This window comes from Odocoileus virginianus, chromosome 6 (assembly GCF_023699985.2).
Source record: "Odocoileus virginianus isolate 20LAN1187 ecotype Illinois chromosome 6, Ovbor_1.2, whole genome shotgun sequence".
NCBI classification, from domain to species: domain Eukaryota; kingdom Metazoa; phylum Chordata; class Mammalia; order Artiodactyla; family Cervidae; genus Odocoileus; species Odocoileus virginianus.
The window spans coordinates 44513411-44533578 of NC_069679.1; the positions used below are offsets into that span (position 1 = coordinate 44513411).

The following is a 20168-nucleotide window of genomic DNA, read 5'->3' on the forward strand; positions in this document are numbered from 1 at the left end:
TATAGATGGTTAGTAACCACCTAGAAAGTAGCATTTCAGAAAAGACGGAGTAGCCAACAGTAACAAGTGTTATTGAGAGGTCGAGTAAAATAAGAGTAGATGATTTATCGCTAGTTTAGGCAAAGTCTATATATATACTTGGTGACCTTGTTAAGATAATATCAGTAGATGCAGGCAACTGAAGCTGAACAAAAATCAGTGTATTTTAGCTCTTTCGCTGAAACGAAAAACAGAAACATCTTACAGTACTCCAGACACTGCCTACTATATGTGATTTTGAACAAAAGTTAAGGGAATGCTTTATTAGTTATTTTTTATCTTGAAATACTTCCCTGCTGTTTCTGGATACACACCTCTAGAATTAATACATCCAGAGAATGATCCTCCGTGATGGGTATCCAGAAATCACATTATTATAAGCTGTATTCTTTTTTCTGTGTCCAAGACTAGGATGGTTCTTTCTGTTTTATATTCTAACAGCACACTGTATATTCCCTTCAGAACACCTGACACTTTAGTTATTGGTTTAGTTATTTTTTAATATCTACCTCTCTGGCTAGACTGTGAACCCCATGAGAAGGATGGCTATTCACTGTCCTTTTCCTTATTCTTGTTACTGCTCTTTTCCTTATTCTAACAGTGCCTGGAACATAACAAGAATTCAACAAATTTTAGTTACTGTATACTTGTGAATGAATGTGTAACTTCTAAACCCTTTTCTCCATACGGGACATAGAACTCAGAATCAGAATCAATCTTCCATATGATTTAGAATGCTTCCCTTTGGCCGCTTTCACCAATCCCAGAATAAGGAAGTAACTAAAGTTTGATACTTTTATCCAATGAAATTTTAAAAGGAATAAAATGGAATAAAAACTGAATTTTTGGTAAGATATTTTAAAGCATGGTAAGGAAACCAAACCTCTCTGGGGAGAGCCATGTAATACATTTGAGGAAAATAAAATGCAGCAATGAAACATAAAAAGGAACCAATTCATTTCTATGTGAGATTCCACTATCCTTTAACTTGCTCTGCATACAGTGAAGGAAATTGGACTACCAGATTATGTGAGCAGACATCAGTCATGGGTGATGGTTAAATTACACATGTACTACAAAAGTTAGAACAATGGAGAGTTTGTTGTGTTTTGTTTCATGTCTTCCATTTGACACTGTTCTGAAGATTAGGAGCTTTAAAAGAAACCTGCTACTAAATGTCAGCATCTCTTAATGGAGACTGTCTCATCAATATATTATATTCCATTTGATTAATGTAGCACCATTTGATTTATGTGAGTATATTGTTGCTTATGATGTTCCAAAACAATTAATATGATAAAAAGCATCAGGAGGGTATATCCTAGCTCTAAACAAGTGGATGGATGGATAGAGATATAAATGTGTGTGTGTGTGTGTGTGTGTGTGTGTGTGTGCCTGTATGTGTGTGCATGCACACAGGCACACACAAACCCTTTATTACAAAAAAATCATAAAATCAAAGCAATGAGGACAACAGTATCAGTGTTTACTGGATGGCTACACATAATGATTTTTTTTTTAATACATCAAAGTGTTACCATGTAAAAGTCCTTTTAGATGGCCCCGAGTTCCTTTAGAATTTCACATTTGCCTTTCAACTTAGTCTGAATTTCCGTAAAAATCACTCAGTAAATAATGATATCTTGACTTGAATTTTGTCTTCAGTATATTTCTCTCTTTTAATTATGTTTTTGCATTATTTTCTAATTTATTAGACGTGTGTGTATGCTAAGTCACTTCAGTCACGTCCAACTCTGTAACCCTTTGGACATGTAGCCGCCAGGCTCCTCTGTCATGGGATTCTCCAGACAAGAATACTGGAGTGGGTTGCCATGCCCTTCTCCAGGAGATCTTCCCAACCCAGGGACTGAACCCACATCTCTTGTCTCCTGCACTGGCAGGTGAGTTCTTTACCACTAGCGTCACCTGGGAAGCCTTAATTTATCAGATATTTTCAAACATATAACTTTCTGATTATGTCTTAGTCACTCACTCATGTCCCACTCTTTGCGACCCCATGAACTATAGCCTGTCAGGCTCCTCTCTCCATGGGATTCTCTAAGCAAGAATACTGGAGTGGGTTGTCATTTCCTTCTTCAGGGGATCTTCTTGACCCAAGGATGGAACCTGGGTCTCCTGCATTATAGGCAGATCTGTTACCATCTGAGCCACCACAGAGGCCCTTTAAAGGACTTAAAAGTCACTCATTCATTCACAAAAATACAATAATGAAAGTTCACTGGGTTTTGGACTAGAGAGAAAAAATATCATTATGTTTACTTTGGAGATAGTAAAACTGGTTTATTAGTGATTGCTTTGCTAAATCTAGTGAGTAGCAGAGCCACAATGTTTTTTTTAAAGCCTTATAGTTTTAACTACAAGGCTCAAAACAAAATCACAACTACTATATTCAGTATTTTGGGAGTATCTGTTATATGTGAATGCTATACCACATATGAAGAATTCATTGATGGGCAATAATGACAAAACTACTCCAGAGGGGTTTACAATCTGTTTCACCATATTGTCTCTTCTATGATCTTAATAGCTATATTATTTTACTAATGACTCAGTAACATCACTAACATCTACTTATTTTTTTTTCTCTTAAAAGGGAATTATATTAAGGATTTTATAAATTCTGGGCATCTGGGAAAGAGCAGTCTGTCATGAAACACAACACAGACTATTAGGCAAAAATATCCCATAAGCAGATTTCTTACATACTATAACAATTTTTGCACTTTAATTTTTAATTGAAGTTTATTTTCCTTCTCTCTAGATATTTATCAAAAAGGAAAAATTCTAAAGCAAAAATTAAAATCAGGGCTAGTAACAAATAACATTTTATTTAATACTTGCCTAATGTCAAATCTCTTGAAGAATTTGTTGAAATATGGACTCCTAGGATTCTTCACAGATAATCTATTTCACTGGGTTTGAGGTGGTCAAACTTCCCAGGAGATTCTTAGGATCAGGGCAGTTTGAGAAAGACTGAACTAGAGTCAAGCAAGTGTTAAGAAAACGTATGCTTCTGTCTTTATGTTTACTGAACTTTTCATGAATTTCAAGTAATTTGATTTACTAAAATGCCCCATCTGAATAAAAAATGTGTTTTAAAAATAAAAGATTCAAGACCCATTGATTTCCCAGGTAACTGTAGATCACAGAGTGAAAGAATAAATTGTAAGTGAGATGACTTGACCCCATGTATAAACCTTCAATGAAACATCATATTCCAAACACCTTAAAGGTGGTAAAAAAAAAATACCAAGAAACATGTCATGGAATGATTTATTTTCACCTATAATTATTTATGAATGAAGTTATACCTTTAAAGAATAAAGGTTTCTAAAATGGGAACACATTAAAACAAAAATCACATAATGCAATATAGATTCTAACAGGAGAGCCTTATGGCTACAACATTATGCAGTGCCAGGGTCATCATTTCTAGCTCTTTGTATAACCATATGAAGCAGGTAGTTTTGGTAACAAATCTAATTCAGTTCTATACTTGTTTGATGTCAAATTTATTTCAGTTAAAGGTTTTATGAAGATAGGTCCTAGATTCCAAATATATCACAACGAGATAATACTTTTCTTCAGAAATTTAAAGTCAACTTATTTTTTGACTTGAGGTAAGGAATACATTGGAATCTCAAGTACATATTTAATGACCATGCATGATTCATATACCTATCTGTCTTGTCTATCAATCCATCCATTCTTCCACCTATTTTTTTTTTTAATCGCCATTTCAAAATCCTATTTTCTCCTGATCTATGTAAGATCATCTATTATGTTTGGCATTTATTTCTCTGATCCTTAGAATGTTTATTGTTGTGGTGTGTGTTTACTTTAAATTTACATAACTAGTATTATGCTATACATCACCTTCTGCATCTTCTTTTTCACTCTGCAGTATGTTTTTAATTTCTCTCCATGTTTCTACATAAACACTTAACTCATTTCTTCTGTCTCATGATATTCTATAGAGTAAATCCACCACGTTTTACTTATCTATTCTCTAATGAAGGACATACAGACTGCCTCCAACTTTTCAGTATCAAAAACAATGTTTGAGTAAACATTCTATTAAATATCTCCTTAGGGGTCTTTGTGCAAATATGTCTAACCTATAGATATATCAGGATTGCTGGTTCCTAAATCCTAGTTTACATGCTAACCAAAAGTGTGTGGGGGCTCCAGTGTCTCCATTTCCTCATGAACATTGGCATTATCTATTTTCACCAACCTTCTGGATATAAGATAGTAGTTCAATATTGTTTTGACTAAATTAATAATGAGTTTAAGGAACTTCTCCAAGCTTATAAGCCTCTTGAGTAAGCATTTTTATAAATTCCCTGTTCATTTTTTGTGCCTGTTTAATTGGAATCTCTATCTTTTCCTGGTTGTTATTTTGGAATTCCTTAGTCCTATGTCAGCTTTTGACACTGCAAAGATCTTTCACAATCTTTTACTTTTCTCACAGTGTACATTTATAGGAAATTGCCAATTTTAAAATAATTAAATTGATCAATTTTTTTATTTAAAATTTGTGCTTTGGCACTGTTATATTTAAAATAGATAACCAACAAAAACCTGTTGTATACCACATGGAACTCTGCTCAATGTTATGTGCTAGCCTGGATGGGAGGTGGGTTTAGGGGAGAATGGGTACATTTATATGTATGGCTGAGTCCCTTCACTGTTCGCCTGAAACTACCACCACATTGTTAGTTGGCTATACCTCAATACAAAATGTTTTTGGTGTTAAAAAAATAAATAAAATTAAAAAAATAAAGAAGCTCAAAATCAAGAAAATTAAGATTTGTGCTTTGGAATTTTAAGAAGTCTTTTCTACATGCATCAGAAAGGTATTATCCTATACTATCATTATCATTGGGGCTTCCCTGGTGGCTCAGATGGTAAAGAATCCACCTGCAATGCGGGAGACCTGGCTTCTATCCCTGGGTTGGGAAGATGCCCAGGAGGTGGGCATGGCAACCCACTCCAGTGTTCTTGCCTGGAGAATCTCCACAGACAGAGGAGCCTGGTGGACTACAGTCCATGGAGTCGCAAAGAGTCGGACACGACTGAGCGACTAAACACACACATTGTTATTATTACTACCATTTACACTCGCCTCTTTCATCCTCTCAAGTTCACACTGGGTACGGTGTTAACTGAGAAACCAGTCCTTCCCACACGCCTCTAGCTCCACATGATGAGACACTTTTCCTAACAATCTAAATTGTCTGTTCCTTTCCCTAGTAAGACGTATAACACAATTTTTAATGTAAAGAAACTCTATTGTTCTTGTATTTGTTAAGTAAGATTTATTTTTATGTGAGCCAAGAGCTCTTGGTAGATTCTGTTAGTTTTCCTATCCATATGACTCATAAATTACAACAGTTATTTTCCTTTCTAATTTATATTCCCTTATTTCTTCAAGAGTATGTTAAACAGCAGTATTAATAGGATACTTATTTCTTTCTTAAATGTACCTAAATTTCATGTCAACATTTGACATAATTTTTTTAAATGTAAACTTAAATACAAGAAAATCTGTTCCATTCCTAAATTTTCAAGAGTCTCTTTTGATCATAAAGAGTTATCAAATTTCACCATATGTTCATTCTACATATATAACATAAATATATGATCTTCCTCCTTTACTTAACTACTATAGTGATTCATATTGATAATTTTTTTTCCTAATGTCAAATCATCCTTGCATTCCTGAGATAAAATTGCTTGATCTGGTTCTATTTTAAATATGCCATCTGATAATTTATTTGGAATGTTTAAATCACTTTTTACTTTCAAGATGTGCTTATAATTTTCTTTTCAAATATTATCATAGTCCAATTTTAGAATCAAAATTATATTAGTCTTACTGACAAAATCTACTCTGCATGTTGTTTATTCTTTTAGAGTTTATTAAGGTTTCACTTATTGATTAATTTATTGACCTATGTCAGAAAAACTGAAATACACATTGATGGAAACATAACTATTTAATAATTCTTTATGCTTTGGATTTCTTATGTTCCTGTTTTCCTCACCCAATAAATAGGATACCACTCATTTTGAACAATTTATTTTATAAGAATTTATATATTATGAAGTTTCCTTTCATAAACTTTCTTTTACACATTTTATAATATTTGAAGAAAAATTAAGATTAAAGTGTGTCTGTATTTACTCAGTTTTAGTGTGTAGATAATAATCACATGAGGTAGTGAAAAGTTATCTTCTTTTCAGAATGATCACCATTCCCCAAACTAATGCTACTGATTGTATAAGAAAAAGTCCATTGCCAGGGGGAAAATATTAGAAAAGTCAGGTACAGTTTCTAGCTAATTCTTCAAGGATTATTATTTAAATAATATCTCAAATTAAGAATTACAGAATTGGGATTTTTCTACCTGTAAATTTCAAAGTTACATTTTAAACTTTCCTTTTATTAATTATTTAGAGTTAATTATCTAGAGCAAAAACAATAGGAAAACAAAAACATCTATGGCAAATGTTTTGACTAAAAGAACTGAAGAAGTACATATCTACAAATCAAGGAAGACTTTCTTAAACTTGATATGTATATATTCACATAAGTTTATAATATTATTCATATAATATTCCAATTAAGGTATCATGGGAGGATATTTTCTTTCTTCTATGGAGTTTTCAGAAGATTTCTCCCCTGGAGAAGGAAATAGCAACCTACTCCAGTATTCTTGCTGGAAAATCCCATGGACAGAGGAGCCTCCCAGGCTACAGTCCATGGGGTCACAAAGAGTCGGACATGACTGAGCAACTTCACTTTTCAGAAGACATCTTGGTCAAAATTTTGAAATGAATAGCAGTATACTTATGCTGCACATTCACAAATATTTTTGCATAGACTTTCTACTAAGTAAGTAGTTTTTTGCTATTTCTGCTACTGTATGCAAGGCACAGCATTATGTACTATAAGTTCAATAATATTATAACAGTTTCTATTCTCATTAAACTCAGTGTTTGCTATGGAAATCAGATAAGTTGTGGGACATTTTAAGATGTGAAAAAATAAGAGGGTGCTGTGACCACATGGTACAGTCAAGTCTGCATTATTTATAGTAGAAACGGAAAAGTAGAGGAAAGGAGGTCATTTCTCTGTTCTTTAAAAGCACAGTGATATTCACTGCACTATTTTTGTAAAAGTGAAACACTGAAGCTGATATTTAAATTGTGGTATATTTATGTGATAGGTAGCCATTAAAAAATCAATAAATGTACCTAAAAGTATCAGTATGCATAGTTCTCAAAAAAGTAACACCAAGCCTTAAAAATTACAGATTTCCTCTCAAATACCTAAAGGTTGTTGGAGTTAGTACATGTAACCACACCATTGTTTGTACACTGGAGTATGTGAGAGAGACAGGTACCACAAATGGTTAATAGATATGTATTATAAATGTTCATAAAGATCAACCAGAAAGCTAGTAACAAATTCATAACAGAGATTATCGCAAAGGTACGAGGCAGGGAAATTTGATCTTGGAGGGAAACAAAGGGACTCTGCACTAGTGCCTGATGTGTAGGTTCTGAGGACACCTCAGGAAACAAATGACAGTTTCTTCAAGGAAAAAAGCAAAAGCAAAAACAAAAACCAAAAACAGATGCCTTAAACAGACTTGATGATGTTTTGGCTTATCCTCTTCTGGAAGTTATCTATATGAAAAGAAAAGCAACGATCTGAAGGATGCTTTAGGAGCAGCAGCAAGGAACTAGCTGGATGATATTAACAAAAATTACTACTAAGCTAGAACATATCCATTCTGTTAAATTTCACATAAGGAGATCTTGTATTTGGGACTGAGTGGGAAAGACTTTTTAATACTTCAAAGATCATATTTTAAATAGAAAAATTGGTCAATTTGATTATATTGAGAATTTTTTTTTTTTTAATAAACGTACACTGCGACAAAGATAAAGTTGATGGATTGTGAAAAACTTTGCAATATCAAAAGCTGACAAAGAACAAAGTAAGCTCAGAATAGCATCCAGGAAAAAAAAAGATTCTATTTTTTAAACTAAACATAAGCTTCAAAGAGGTAATTTATCAAAATGATTACTCAAAAGCTAATAAGCTTGTGAGAAGATTCTAAAACTCATTATTAATTAAAAAATAATTAGAATATTGGGCTAGTTTATTAATTGATCCCTCATGTATCTTTATGCAAGAGATCAATCTTCTATGTCCACATTGCCACACCTGAGTCCTTAGTTATGCTGAAATGAGGACAAATGTGGGCCTGGTGATTAAGTCAAAGTAAATGTTGTTCCATGAGAAAATGCAGCCAGCCGTTTCTAGCTATCTTGTCTAACTGCAACAATTTCAACTTTTCCCTTGTTTGTTTTTCATTTTTATTCTAAGTACTATTTGTATATGGTTCTTAAAAACTCCTTTGGAGAAAGAAAGTAAGCTTACACATTTAAATAAGCAGAATTATACTGTGCCTAACAACCCTGAAATTCTTGTTTTTTTGGTTTCAGGCATGACATTATCTACAGAGAACTCAGATAAACACAGAAGTGGCATAAATACTAAACATATATCTTGATGAAGAAACAGACTTGTAGAGGCTAGCCTATCTAAGGCGACCATGTTAATCAGCTTTATAGCCAGGATTTGAACTCAGGGGCTCTAATATCAGAGATTATGTTCTTGGTCTCAGACTTACAGTGGAGTCATTGAAGTAGAACATAAATAACTAACAGAGTGTTTTTTCTTGTTTTTTGTAAAATGTATTTCTTATTACTTTATCAACTGTACTCTGTGTCAGGCACAGTGTTTAAACACTGGAGCCACAAAGATGAAACTTGTGGCCTAGTGGGGAACACAGGTCAGACAAATGTTACATTATATGTCTAATACATGCATCATTGTAAACATGCTGGTGGTGACATGTCAGGGTATATTATGAGACCAGAGAGCATCAACTTCTAATTTAGCCAGGAGAGGTCCTAGAGGCTTTCTGGAGAAAAGATCAGTGAGCTCAAGTTAGCCAGAAAAGGGTTTGGGAGGTGAGGCAATCCACGTAAAGATAATGGGGAAGAAGGCATTAGACGGGACTTCCATCAATTCCTTCCATATCCTGTCATCCAGGCCTCTGCAACATGACCCCATACAATGGCAAGAGGTTTTAGGCAAGCACTGAGAGTCTCCTGTGATAGAGCACCTCTTTTGGTCTTGATTTTCAAACGCCTTATACATCTAACAAGAAAACAAGGTTAGAAAATCATGTAAACATCTTTTTAAAGCCAAGTCAGAAGGTACTAAGCTATATTAATTTTTATGTGATAGTTTATTTGTTTTTTGTTAGGGGTATGTTTGCTTTATGGGAATTGCACATATTTCTCTAAAGTGTGTTAGGCACTCAGTTATATCTGACCCTTTGTGACCCAGTGGACTGTAGCCCACCAGACTCCCCTGTCCATGGAATTCTTCAGGTAAGAATAATGGAGGAGACAGTGATTCCCTTCTCTAGGGGATCGTCACCACCCAGGGATTGAACCCAGGTCTCTTGCATTGCAGGCAGATTCTTTGTCATATGAGACACCATATAAATAAAACTTATTTATTATTATTATTAATATATTTGAAAGATATTAAGACATGTCACTTTATTTTGATGATTTGATTCATCCATTGAGTGTGAACTAGTAGGAAAGGAGGTCATATTTAAGTTGGATTTTGATGAAGACAGAGGATAGGGGATGAACATTCTTGGCAGATGGAACAGGATAAATACATGGATGTAAAAGAAGATGACCAATTTACAGAAAATAATAGAATTTAAGGCTCAGGAAAAGGGACCAGTTTGTGTTTGAAATTGTAGAAAGTAAGAAATTAAAAATAATAAAGTCTGGTAAGATTGCTTGAGAAGTTATGTATGAATAACTTACATGGCATAATAAAAAGCTTAATATTTATATTTTGGGTAAAATAAAGACAGTGATATTGAAAATGCAGAGGAAGAATTGAAAGAGCTTTGTGGGAGGAAGATAAAGAACAGAGAGTAGAAAAAGGGAGGCCATAAGAAAGCCACCCAAGGGGAGATTTGAAGTCAGGGACAGTTTAATCCCTCCAAATCCCAGGGAACCAAATTTCCAAACTACTAATAGCACACATTTTGCAGAAATTATAAAGTTAAGTACAATTATGCAGTTAAATGTTGTTTTGCTTATACAATGACAGATTCCAGCTTTACTTTATTCTCCTATTAGCCTAAGGAGTTACTGACCCAGAAAGAGTAACACTATAAGAATCCTAGCATGAAACCTTCCTCCTGGCCTTCATCCAACATACACTCTTTAGACTCTGCCCTTCTCTAAGCAACCAAGAAGTTCCACAGGTAATGGTTTTCAATCTATTGGAACAATGACTTTCTTCAGGGAAGTGAATAGGCAATAGAATCATATTAAAAAGTCATCCCCAAACAACAGTTTTACAGAAGTAATAGCAATATATATAAAACATAGTGTGTATTAAAAAACTTTGATGCAACAAAAAGATATATCACATAATATATCTTGTATTTATACAATAAATGAATCATATAACCAACAAAGATTAGTATCCAAAACACATTTTAGAATTTTATGCAAATCGATGAGTAAAAGGCAAGCAAGCCAAGAGAAAAATCAGCAAGGAATTAATAAACAACACACAGAAAATAAAACTGAATTGTTCACTGAGCGTATATGAAAAGATGTTCCAACTCATTAACATTAAAATAGTGCTCACCTCTGTAAGAAGAAGGGAGAAGAATGAAATTTGAAAGAACTACAAAGTGAGATGCCAATTTAAAACTTTAAACAATAAAGAGCAGAACAAATATTACTAAATGCTAACAACTGGTCATCTAAGTGCTAAGTATATGCAAGTTTACTTTCCGTATTTTCATTTGTATTTAGAAATATTTCTTAATAATAAATTTACATATGTGAGTATGTCACCCTCGTGTTCTACAAATATGTCCCCACCTACCATTTTTGTGAGATAGAAATGATAAGGGAGGCAGGATGAGTTAGGGGAAGGACACAGGAGCAGAAGTTGAAATCCTAAATTCTAGTACCAAATGTTTCACTTTCCCACTGTGTGACTTTGAGAAAACCACTTATTTGAAACTGACTCCTCACTTGAAACCTTGAATAATATCCACCATTAATATAACAAGTTATTGCAAGGAGTGGATTATTCCATGTACATTAAAGTGACATTCAAATGTGAAGAAAAGATATGGAAATTCTAACAACCTGCAGGTAATGTAAGTTGAATGAACATACTTTCCCACTTACTTATGGAAGCAGACATTAGAACAGAAAACAGACACACGTTTTTTTCTTACCGGGTCTATTAGCTGGGAATAGAGTTCATGGCAGTTGTCAAAAATATATTTGTACGTAGAATCCAGGCAAGCCCTGACGCAGTCCTTCACCACCATGCTGGCCTTAGGGGGGCTTTGCAGCTCCAGAACCTGGTATACAAATTATTTTCTTAAATTTAAAAGCAGAATACTGTATTAACCATATAAAAATAGTCAAGCAATATCCTATAAACACTTTTAGTTGACTTTTCTGTATTCAGGAAAAATGTGGTCTTAGAAATGTTTTAAAGGTATAAACATTCACCTTAACTTCTTAATATAACAACTGAGAAAACGAACATAGTAAAGTTACCCATCACAATATCATTCATTTATTCCATCCAACCACTCAACAAATATTTATCACCTACTATACATCAGACTGGAGAAGGAAATGGCAACCCACTCCAGTACCCTTGCCTGGAGAATCCCATGGACGGAGGATTCTGGTAGGCTACAGTCCACAGGGTCGCAAAGAGTCGGACACGACTGAGCGACTTCACTTTCACTTATACATCAAACAATGGCAATACTGCAGGGAACAGAAGAAACAGAAATCCCTTTCTTCATGAAACTAAATGTTAGTAGAAAATAAAAGAAACCAATAAGATATATTCAACAAATATTTATCACCTACTATACATCAGACTGGAGAAGGAAATGGCAACCCACTCCAGTACCCTTGCCTGGAGAATCCCATGGACGGAGGATTCTGGTAGGCTACAGTCCACAGGGTCGCAAAGAGTCGGACACGACTGAGCGACTTCACTTTCACTTATACATCAAACAATGGCAATACTGCAGGGAACAGAAGAAACAGAAATCCCTTTCTTCATGAAACTAAATGTTAGTAGAAAATAAAAGAAACCAATAAGATATATTAAATGGTATTGCATGCTGAAAGAAAAATAGACAAAGAGGGATGGAAAGGTTTCAATAGAACAGAATTTAATAAAAAGGACTTCAATAGTAGATGAATTCAGAGAAGAGGGTGGGACCAGTGAAAAAATCAGACTACTCTAGAACTTAGCTTTAAGCAAGGTAGGAAGCAAGGGGACTATTTGAGCCAAAGAGCAAAGTGACCTAACACACTTCTTAAAAAGGCTCCCTTATGCCGCCTTAAGGCTGGCTATGGAAAAATTCAGAAAGGCCAGTGATGAGAATAGTGCAGTAATTCAGTCATGAGAGGATAGTGCTTAAATTATGATTGTGCAAAGCTAGGAGGAGTTGTTAGAAGAAATTCTATTCTGGTTAATTTTTGAAGGAATAGGTAACAGGATTTTCTGACAAATTGGATGACTCGTGTGAGAGAAAGAGATGTGTCAGAACCGGAAGTGTATGATCAGGTCCCCCAAGATGGCTGTCTTGCTTTCTGTACATCCACTGCTCCACTAGTGTCTATTTCAGCTACACCCTACTACCTGACTGATCTCCTGTATACTTTGCCCAGGCACCATCTAATGATTCATCTAACTTTAGCCACCATAATAACTTATCAAAGGGGTGGTGAAGGGACATGCTCCTCTGCTGGTTTCTCTGGTAACTGATGAATCAATGGGATATCAATTCCCCTTATATCTGGTAACGCCACTTTCTTCCCAGGATGAAGATGACCACCATATTCTGTCCACTATCTAGGATATGCAGTGGATGTCACTCCAAGACCTTGCTTCAGACAAGATCCCCCTATCAATTAAACCACTGATGTTTGTTGCTGACTCCATGCTCTTTCTTTGGTCTTAAAGCTGGGCAAGCTGGCCTGTGGGAGGCAGCACAACACCAAAATTTCAACCTAAATAACTGGTACAATGGAAGTGGCTTTAACTTAGATGAGCAAGTCTGTGTTTGGATGGTCAAAAGATCAGTTTCTGACAGGTTAATACTGAAAAGCCTGTTACACATACAAGTAGATTTCAGATAGACATCTGAGTAGATGAACCTGGAGTAGTGTAGATGCTTGGGCTGGTGGTAAAATTTTAGAATTATTAGAGAAAAATTTAAAGAAATGAGACTAGATGAGTACAGAGAAGAGAAGGGTTCCAAAAAGTAAACCCTGGGTAATTCTAGCCATATGGCATTAAGTAAATGAAAAAGAACAAACCAATAAAGAAGAAAAAAAAAACCATCCAGTGAGATATGAGGAAAAATAAGTTTAAGAGGGGTGTCCTGGAATCTAGAGAAGACTTTCCTGGAGAAAGTCTTGATAATAAGTCAAAGTCTTATCTTATCAAAGTCTTGATTGATAAGATATATTAAGTGATACTGAACATTGTAGGATGAAGACTGATGACTGATCACTAGATTTAGCAAAGTGATATAGTCACTGGTGATTTGGACAAGATCATTTTTGATGAAGTGATGGGGTAAAATCTGACTGGAGTTGGTTCCAAAGAAGAATAGATTTGAAATTTTCTGTAGATTGAGCTATAGAATTAATGCAATCCCAATTAAAATCCCGGTGAGAACTAATATAGTCTAAACAATTCTGAAAAATAACAAAAAAAGTGAAAGATGTATACTATCTAATTTTAAGATTTACTATAAGGCTTTAGTAAACAATATAACATGGTGATGATTAAAGTATAGAAATTTGGAAATCATGGAGTCCATAAACAGACTCAAACAAATATGACCAATTGAATTTTTATAATGATACAACTGCAATTCAATGTATAAGGGATGAGCATATTTATAAATAGTATGAAAACTACAGAACATGCATATACAAAAAAATGATCCTTGACTCATACTTCACTTATTAAAAAAAAAAACTCTCAAAATGAAACACAGGACTAAACATACAAAGTAAAATAAAACACTTAGAAGAAAACACTTAGTAGAAAAATTTAATTGTGACCTTAGCTTCTTAGCCAGTAGCACTATCTCCAATTAGAAAAACTGATAAAGTAGATTTTATCAAAATTAAAAACTTTTGATATGCAAAGATAATGTCAGAGAATGAAAAGACAAGGCACAGACAGGAGGAAAATATCAGGATATAAAGTACCTTACAAAATATTTGTATCCAGAGTACATAAAGAACTTAATACTCAACAGTAAGAATGAAAAGTAGGCAAAACATTTCAACAGGTTTTTCACAAGACACTCAACTGGCAAATCAGCCCAAGAAAGCACATCAACATTATTAATTATAATTTTATACAAGGAAAAAATTAAGACCACAATATGACAGAACTTTATTCCTAGTAGAATGGCTAAAAATAAAATAAAATCATGGAAAATGACAAGAGCTTCACCAGAAGATGTAGAACAATTGCAATTGGCAATTCTTGTAAAGTTTAACACACATTTAACAAATAGTGAAGAGTCTCACTCCTTGTTACTTATCCAAGGAAAGTGAAAATTTATGTTTACACAAAAACATATATGAATATTTTTGACAGTTTTATTTGATATGACCTAAAACTAAAGTCTACCCAAATGCACGTAGTACATACATAACAAAGGATTACTACTCAGCAAAAAAAAAAAAAAAGGATGAACTGTAAATAAACTCAAGATGGATAAATAGCCAATATGTTACACTACAAAGATTATTATTTCATTTACACAATACTCTGGTAAAGGTAAAACTATAGGGGGACAATAACAAATCAGGGTGTAGGAGAGAGGCTGACTGTAAAGGGGAAACATAAGGGAACCCTGGAAGGTTATGGACTTCTGTATCTTAATTAAAATGGTAGTTATGATAACCACACATGTCAAAACCAATAGAACTCAACAAGAAAAGTGAATTTTACTGTCTACAATGAGGGGGAAAATGACACTAGAAGGAGAAAATGTGTTTACAAGATAATGGAAGAAAATAAATTGAGAACAAAATGTTAAAAGGACTATTTTGATGAGTCTTAGTATTAAAGGAAAAGATGGATAAGGGTAGTAACTGTACCAGGGACCACCCTGGTGGTTCAGATGGTAAAGAATCTGCCTGCAATGTGGGAGACCCAGGTTTGATCCCTGGGTTAGGAAGATCACCTGGAGGAGGAAATGGCAACCCACTCCAGTAATCCTGCCTGGAAAATACAGTGGACAAAGGAGCCTGGTAGGCTACAATCTATGGGGGTCGCTAAAAGTTTGACATGAGCAACTAGCACACACATACACACAGTAACTATAAAAAAAGTGGAGTTAAGCAATATTTTTAAGGCTGGAAATGACAGTATGTTTGGTGACCAGGAATATCCAGTGGAAAGGGGAAGACTGCTAACTCAGGTGAGTGAGGAAGATTGCTGGACAACTGTTTTAGAAACTCAGGAGTGAAATTGAGCAGGACTTCGTGAGGATCCTGGGCACTGGACCCTTTTTGTTCAGCCTCTATGACCTTGTCTGAGTTCCACAGGGCAGGTTCAAACAGTTGCTAATCAGGGAAGTCAATCCTAAAGGAAATCAACCCTAAATATTCCTTGAACGGACTGATGCTGAAGCTGAAGCTCTGATACTTTGGCCACCTGATGCGAACAGCTGACTCATTGAAAAAGACCCTGATGCTGGGCAAGATTGAAGGCAAAGAAGAAGGGGGTGGAAGAGGATGAGATGGCTGGATAGTGTCACCAACTCAATGGACATGAATTTGAGTGAACTCTGGGAGACAGTGTAGTCCATGGGGTTACAAGAGTCTGACATGACTTAGGGAAAGAACAACAAATCAGTGAAGGGAGGGGATGCAGAGATAAGGGCGGAGTAGCCAAGAAACAACAGTGCAGCCTTGGGGCAGGGTCCTGGTAGCCTTAGTTTAGTTCAGTTCAGTTGCTCAGTCCTGTCCAACTCTTTGTGATTCCATGGACTGTAGCATGCCAGGCTTCCCTGTCCATCAACAACTCCTGGAGCCTACTCAAACTCACGTCCATTGAGTCTGTGATGCCATCCAACCATCTTGTCATCTGTTGTCCCCTTCTCCTCCTGCCTTCAATCTTTCCCAGCATCAGAGTCTTTTCCAATAAGCCAGTTCTTCACATCAGGTGGCCAAAGTACTGGAGTTTCAGCTTCAACGTCAGTCCTTCCAGTGAATGTTCAGGACTGATTTCCTTTAGGACTGATGGGTTTGATCTCCTTGCAGTCCCAGGAGACGGATCTTTGTTGGCAAAGTAATGTCTCTGCTTTTTAATATACTGTCTCGGTTGGTTATAGCTTTTCTTCAAAGGAGCAAGCATCTTTTCATTTCATGGCTGCAGTCACTATCTACAGTGATTTTGGAGCACACAAAAATAGTCACTCACTCTTTCCATTGCTTCTTTTAGAATCTGAAATAGCTCAACTGGAATCCCATCACCTCCACTAGCTTTGTTCGTAGTGATGCTTCCTAAGGCCCACTTGACTTCACATTCCAGGATGTCTGGCTCTAGGTGAGTGATCACACCATCATGATTATCTGGGTCATGGGGATCTTTTTTGTACAGTTCTTCTGTGTGTTCTTGCCACCTCTTCTTAATATTTTCTGCTTCTGTTAGGTCCCTACCATTTCTGTACTTTATTGTGTCCACCTTTACATGAAATGTTCCCATGGTATCTCTACTTTTCTTGAAAAGATCTCTAGTCTTTCCCATTCTATTGTTTTCCTCTATTTCTTTGCATTGATCACTAAGGAAGACTTTCTTATCTCTCCTTGCTATTCTTTGGAACTCTGCATTCAAATGGTTATATCTTTCCTTTTCTCCTTTGCTTTTCACTTCTCTTCTTTTCACAGCTATTTGTAAGGCCTCCTCAGACAGTCATTTTGCTTTTTTGCATTTCTTTTTCTTGAGGATGGTCTTGATCACTGCCTCCTGTACAATGTCAGGAACCTCTGCCCACAGTTCTTTAGGCACTCTGTCTATTGTATCTAATACCTTGAATCTATACTTCCATTGTATAATTGTAAGGGATTAACCTCAAGGGATACACATAACAAAATCAGTAAACTCTATAGAACAAAAATCTAAATGTCAGCACTATTCATTCTAGAGAAGACCACCTGAGGCCAGATGAAAGGAACCAGAGAAACTCAAGAGATTACATTAGACAAAACCAAAGAAGCACAGGCCCTGAGCACACTCTGATCAAATCAGCAACATCGGACCTACCTTCTCCCCTACTCCCCGCAACACTTGATGAATTCTTTTCTACTTTACCCAAAACTGTCTCAGAGATTTGATTAAGTAGCAGTGCACAGAGGCCAAATTTTTGGCATCAGGAGGGGAGGAAATTGATTGAGTAGAAAAGATATAGCTATTTTTTTTAGGAGAACAAACACCTAAGCAATAACAATGCAAAAAAAAAAAAAAAAAAGATTAGAATATGGACCCAGGTGTAGGTAAGCAGGCAGATGGGGGGGTGGCGGGTGTCTGTGGTCAGAGCTTGAGGAAGCTGTCTAGTAGGTGCTCCTCATTTTTCAGTGAAATAGGAAGCAAGGTTACTAGTTATTAGTGAGGGTGGGGAGGGGGGAGCTGCAAGTTTAAGAAGATTTTGTTTCCTGAACACCACAAGGCTGTTGACTGAAGAATGGAAGGTTTGGAGCACTGTGCTGGCACTCCCCACTCCCATTTCCATTTTCCCACCCACTCAATGCCAATGGCAGGCATCACTTGTCAATGAGCAAACATTCCTAGTGAGCCTGGAGTGGGTATCACTTTAACTTTCCAGAAGCTGGAACAATTGCGTAGATAAATATTTGTTGTTCAGTTGCTCAGTTATGTTCAACTCTTTGCAACCCCACGGACTACAGCATACCAGGCTTACCTATCCTTCACTCTCTCCAGGAGTTTGTTCAAACTCATGTCCATTGAGTCGATGATGGTATCCAACCATCTCATCGTTTGTTGTCCCCTTCTCCCTCTGCCTTCCATTTTTCCCAGCATCAGGGTCTTTTCCAGTGTGTTGGGTGTTTGCATCAGGTGGCCAAAGTATTGGAGCTTCAGGTTCAGTATCAGTCCTTCCAGTGAATATTCAGGGTTGATTTCTTTTAGGATGGACTGGTTTGATCACCTTGCTATCCAAGGGACTCTCTAGCACCACAGTTTGTAAACATCAATTCTTTGATGCTCAGCCTTCTTTACAGTCCAACTCTCACATCTGTACATGACTACTGGAAAATTATAGCTTTGACTATATGGAGATAAATATATATATATATATATATTTATATAAATATAAATATAAAACTGAGGTTATCATATATGGGGCTTCCCTGGTAGCTCAGATGGAAAAGCATCTGCCTACAATGCGGGAGACCCAGGTTCTATCCCTGAGTCGGGAATATCCCCTGGAGAAGGAAATGGCAACCCACTCCAGTATTCTTGCCTAGAAAATCCCATGGACTGAGGATCCTGGTAGGCTACAGTCCATGAAGTTGCAAGGAGTCAGACACAACTGAGTGACTTCACTTATCACTTTTATATATATATATGGATGGTTGGTATACACACACACACACACACACACACACATATGGGCATATAGATATATGGACATATCTCTGGATATAGATAGATAGATCGCCCACCAGTGCAGGAGACCCAGGTTTGATCTCTGGGTCGGGAGGATCCCCTATGGGGGAAATGGCAACTTGCCCAATATTCTTGTTTGGAAAATCCCATGGACAGAGGAGCCTGGCAGGCTGCAGGCCATAGGGTTGTAAAGAGACACAACTAAATGACTGAGCATGTATGCATACACACACACACATATGAAAAGAGAAGTCCAGCAAAATAGCTAAGTTAAACCTGAAATGCAAAGTGGACGTCATTTCCATTTAATGTTCTGAGATTTTTTTTTTTTAAGTAAGTGCCATGTCCACTCATTGGAGAGCTTTGTTAAAGATGGATTTAACTTAAAATTAAATTTGAGCCAAGTGTATCAGAATATCCTAAGCATCTGGGATAATCCTTTTCTCAACATTTTATATTGGAAGAGTCATTTAACTCAGGCAAAGGCACCATATCTTAATCACCGGGGATGAACAATACTTATCAAGAAACAGGTAAAACCAGACTTTACCAGGGAATAAATGTGTGTCACGTAGAGACAGTGACAATAAAATAAATGAGGTACCTTCATCCTAAAAAAGGTGATACTTGTTAGCAGGTCAACAGTTGATTTCAGGTCTTGCAGTCTTTCAGCATTGCTGGCAGGAAAGTGTTCCTGGTTAATTAGAAAACAGAAAATGGGTAAATTCTCAGCATTAAGCCTCCAGTGGGAAATAAACTAGCTTTCTGTGGAAAAACATAAAATGGCAAGTAAATCATGCAAAATTTAGAAAGTATCACCACAGTATTCTCACAACATTTTTACCATAAAATATTACAGAGGGTAAAAAAGTTGGGGATAGTCTTGTCTTAGTCTTAGAAAGTCATTCTTCTATTTATTCCCTTAATATAATAAAAATGTGCATAATAATATCATTAATGCAGCACTATTAGGTTACTCATCTTTGATTCATAAAATAGTATTCTTACTGAAAGAGGTAAGGTCAGTATCTATTTGAAAGTTATTTTTTATATTTTTCTCAAGATGGGTTATTTTTTTGAAAATACTTTTGGGAGCCTTTATATGTGCTATATTTACTTTTCGTTACAAAGAAACTTTTAAAAGTTAAAAAGATAAAAATTAGACTGCACTGTACTTCTCTACAAAAAGTATTTGGGATTTAAACAAAAAGTTTGGTGAGAAATGTCATATAAAAGCAGATGTTCAGAATTCTGAAGAAAAGGAAAG

The 20168-nt window shown here is 35.8% G+C and overlaps 1 protein-coding gene across 3 annotated transcripts in view; it reads right to left on the minus strand.

Moving 5' to 3' along the window:
* Positions 1-20168, minus strand: part of UNC13C (unc-13 homolog C) — a 655668-nt gene that overhangs the window by 266368 nt on the left and 369132 nt on the right. For all 3 annotated transcript variants that reach the window (XM_070469257.1, XM_070469256.1, XM_070469255.1), the window contains 2 exons: positions 19506-19595; positions 11442-11570 (listed from right to left, as the gene is read on the minus strand). In XM_070469257.1, coding sequence (XP_070325358.1) covers positions 11442-11570; positions 19506-19595 — 219 coding nt within the window. The remainder of the gene's footprint in view (positions 1-11441; positions 11571-19505; positions 19596-20168) is intronic.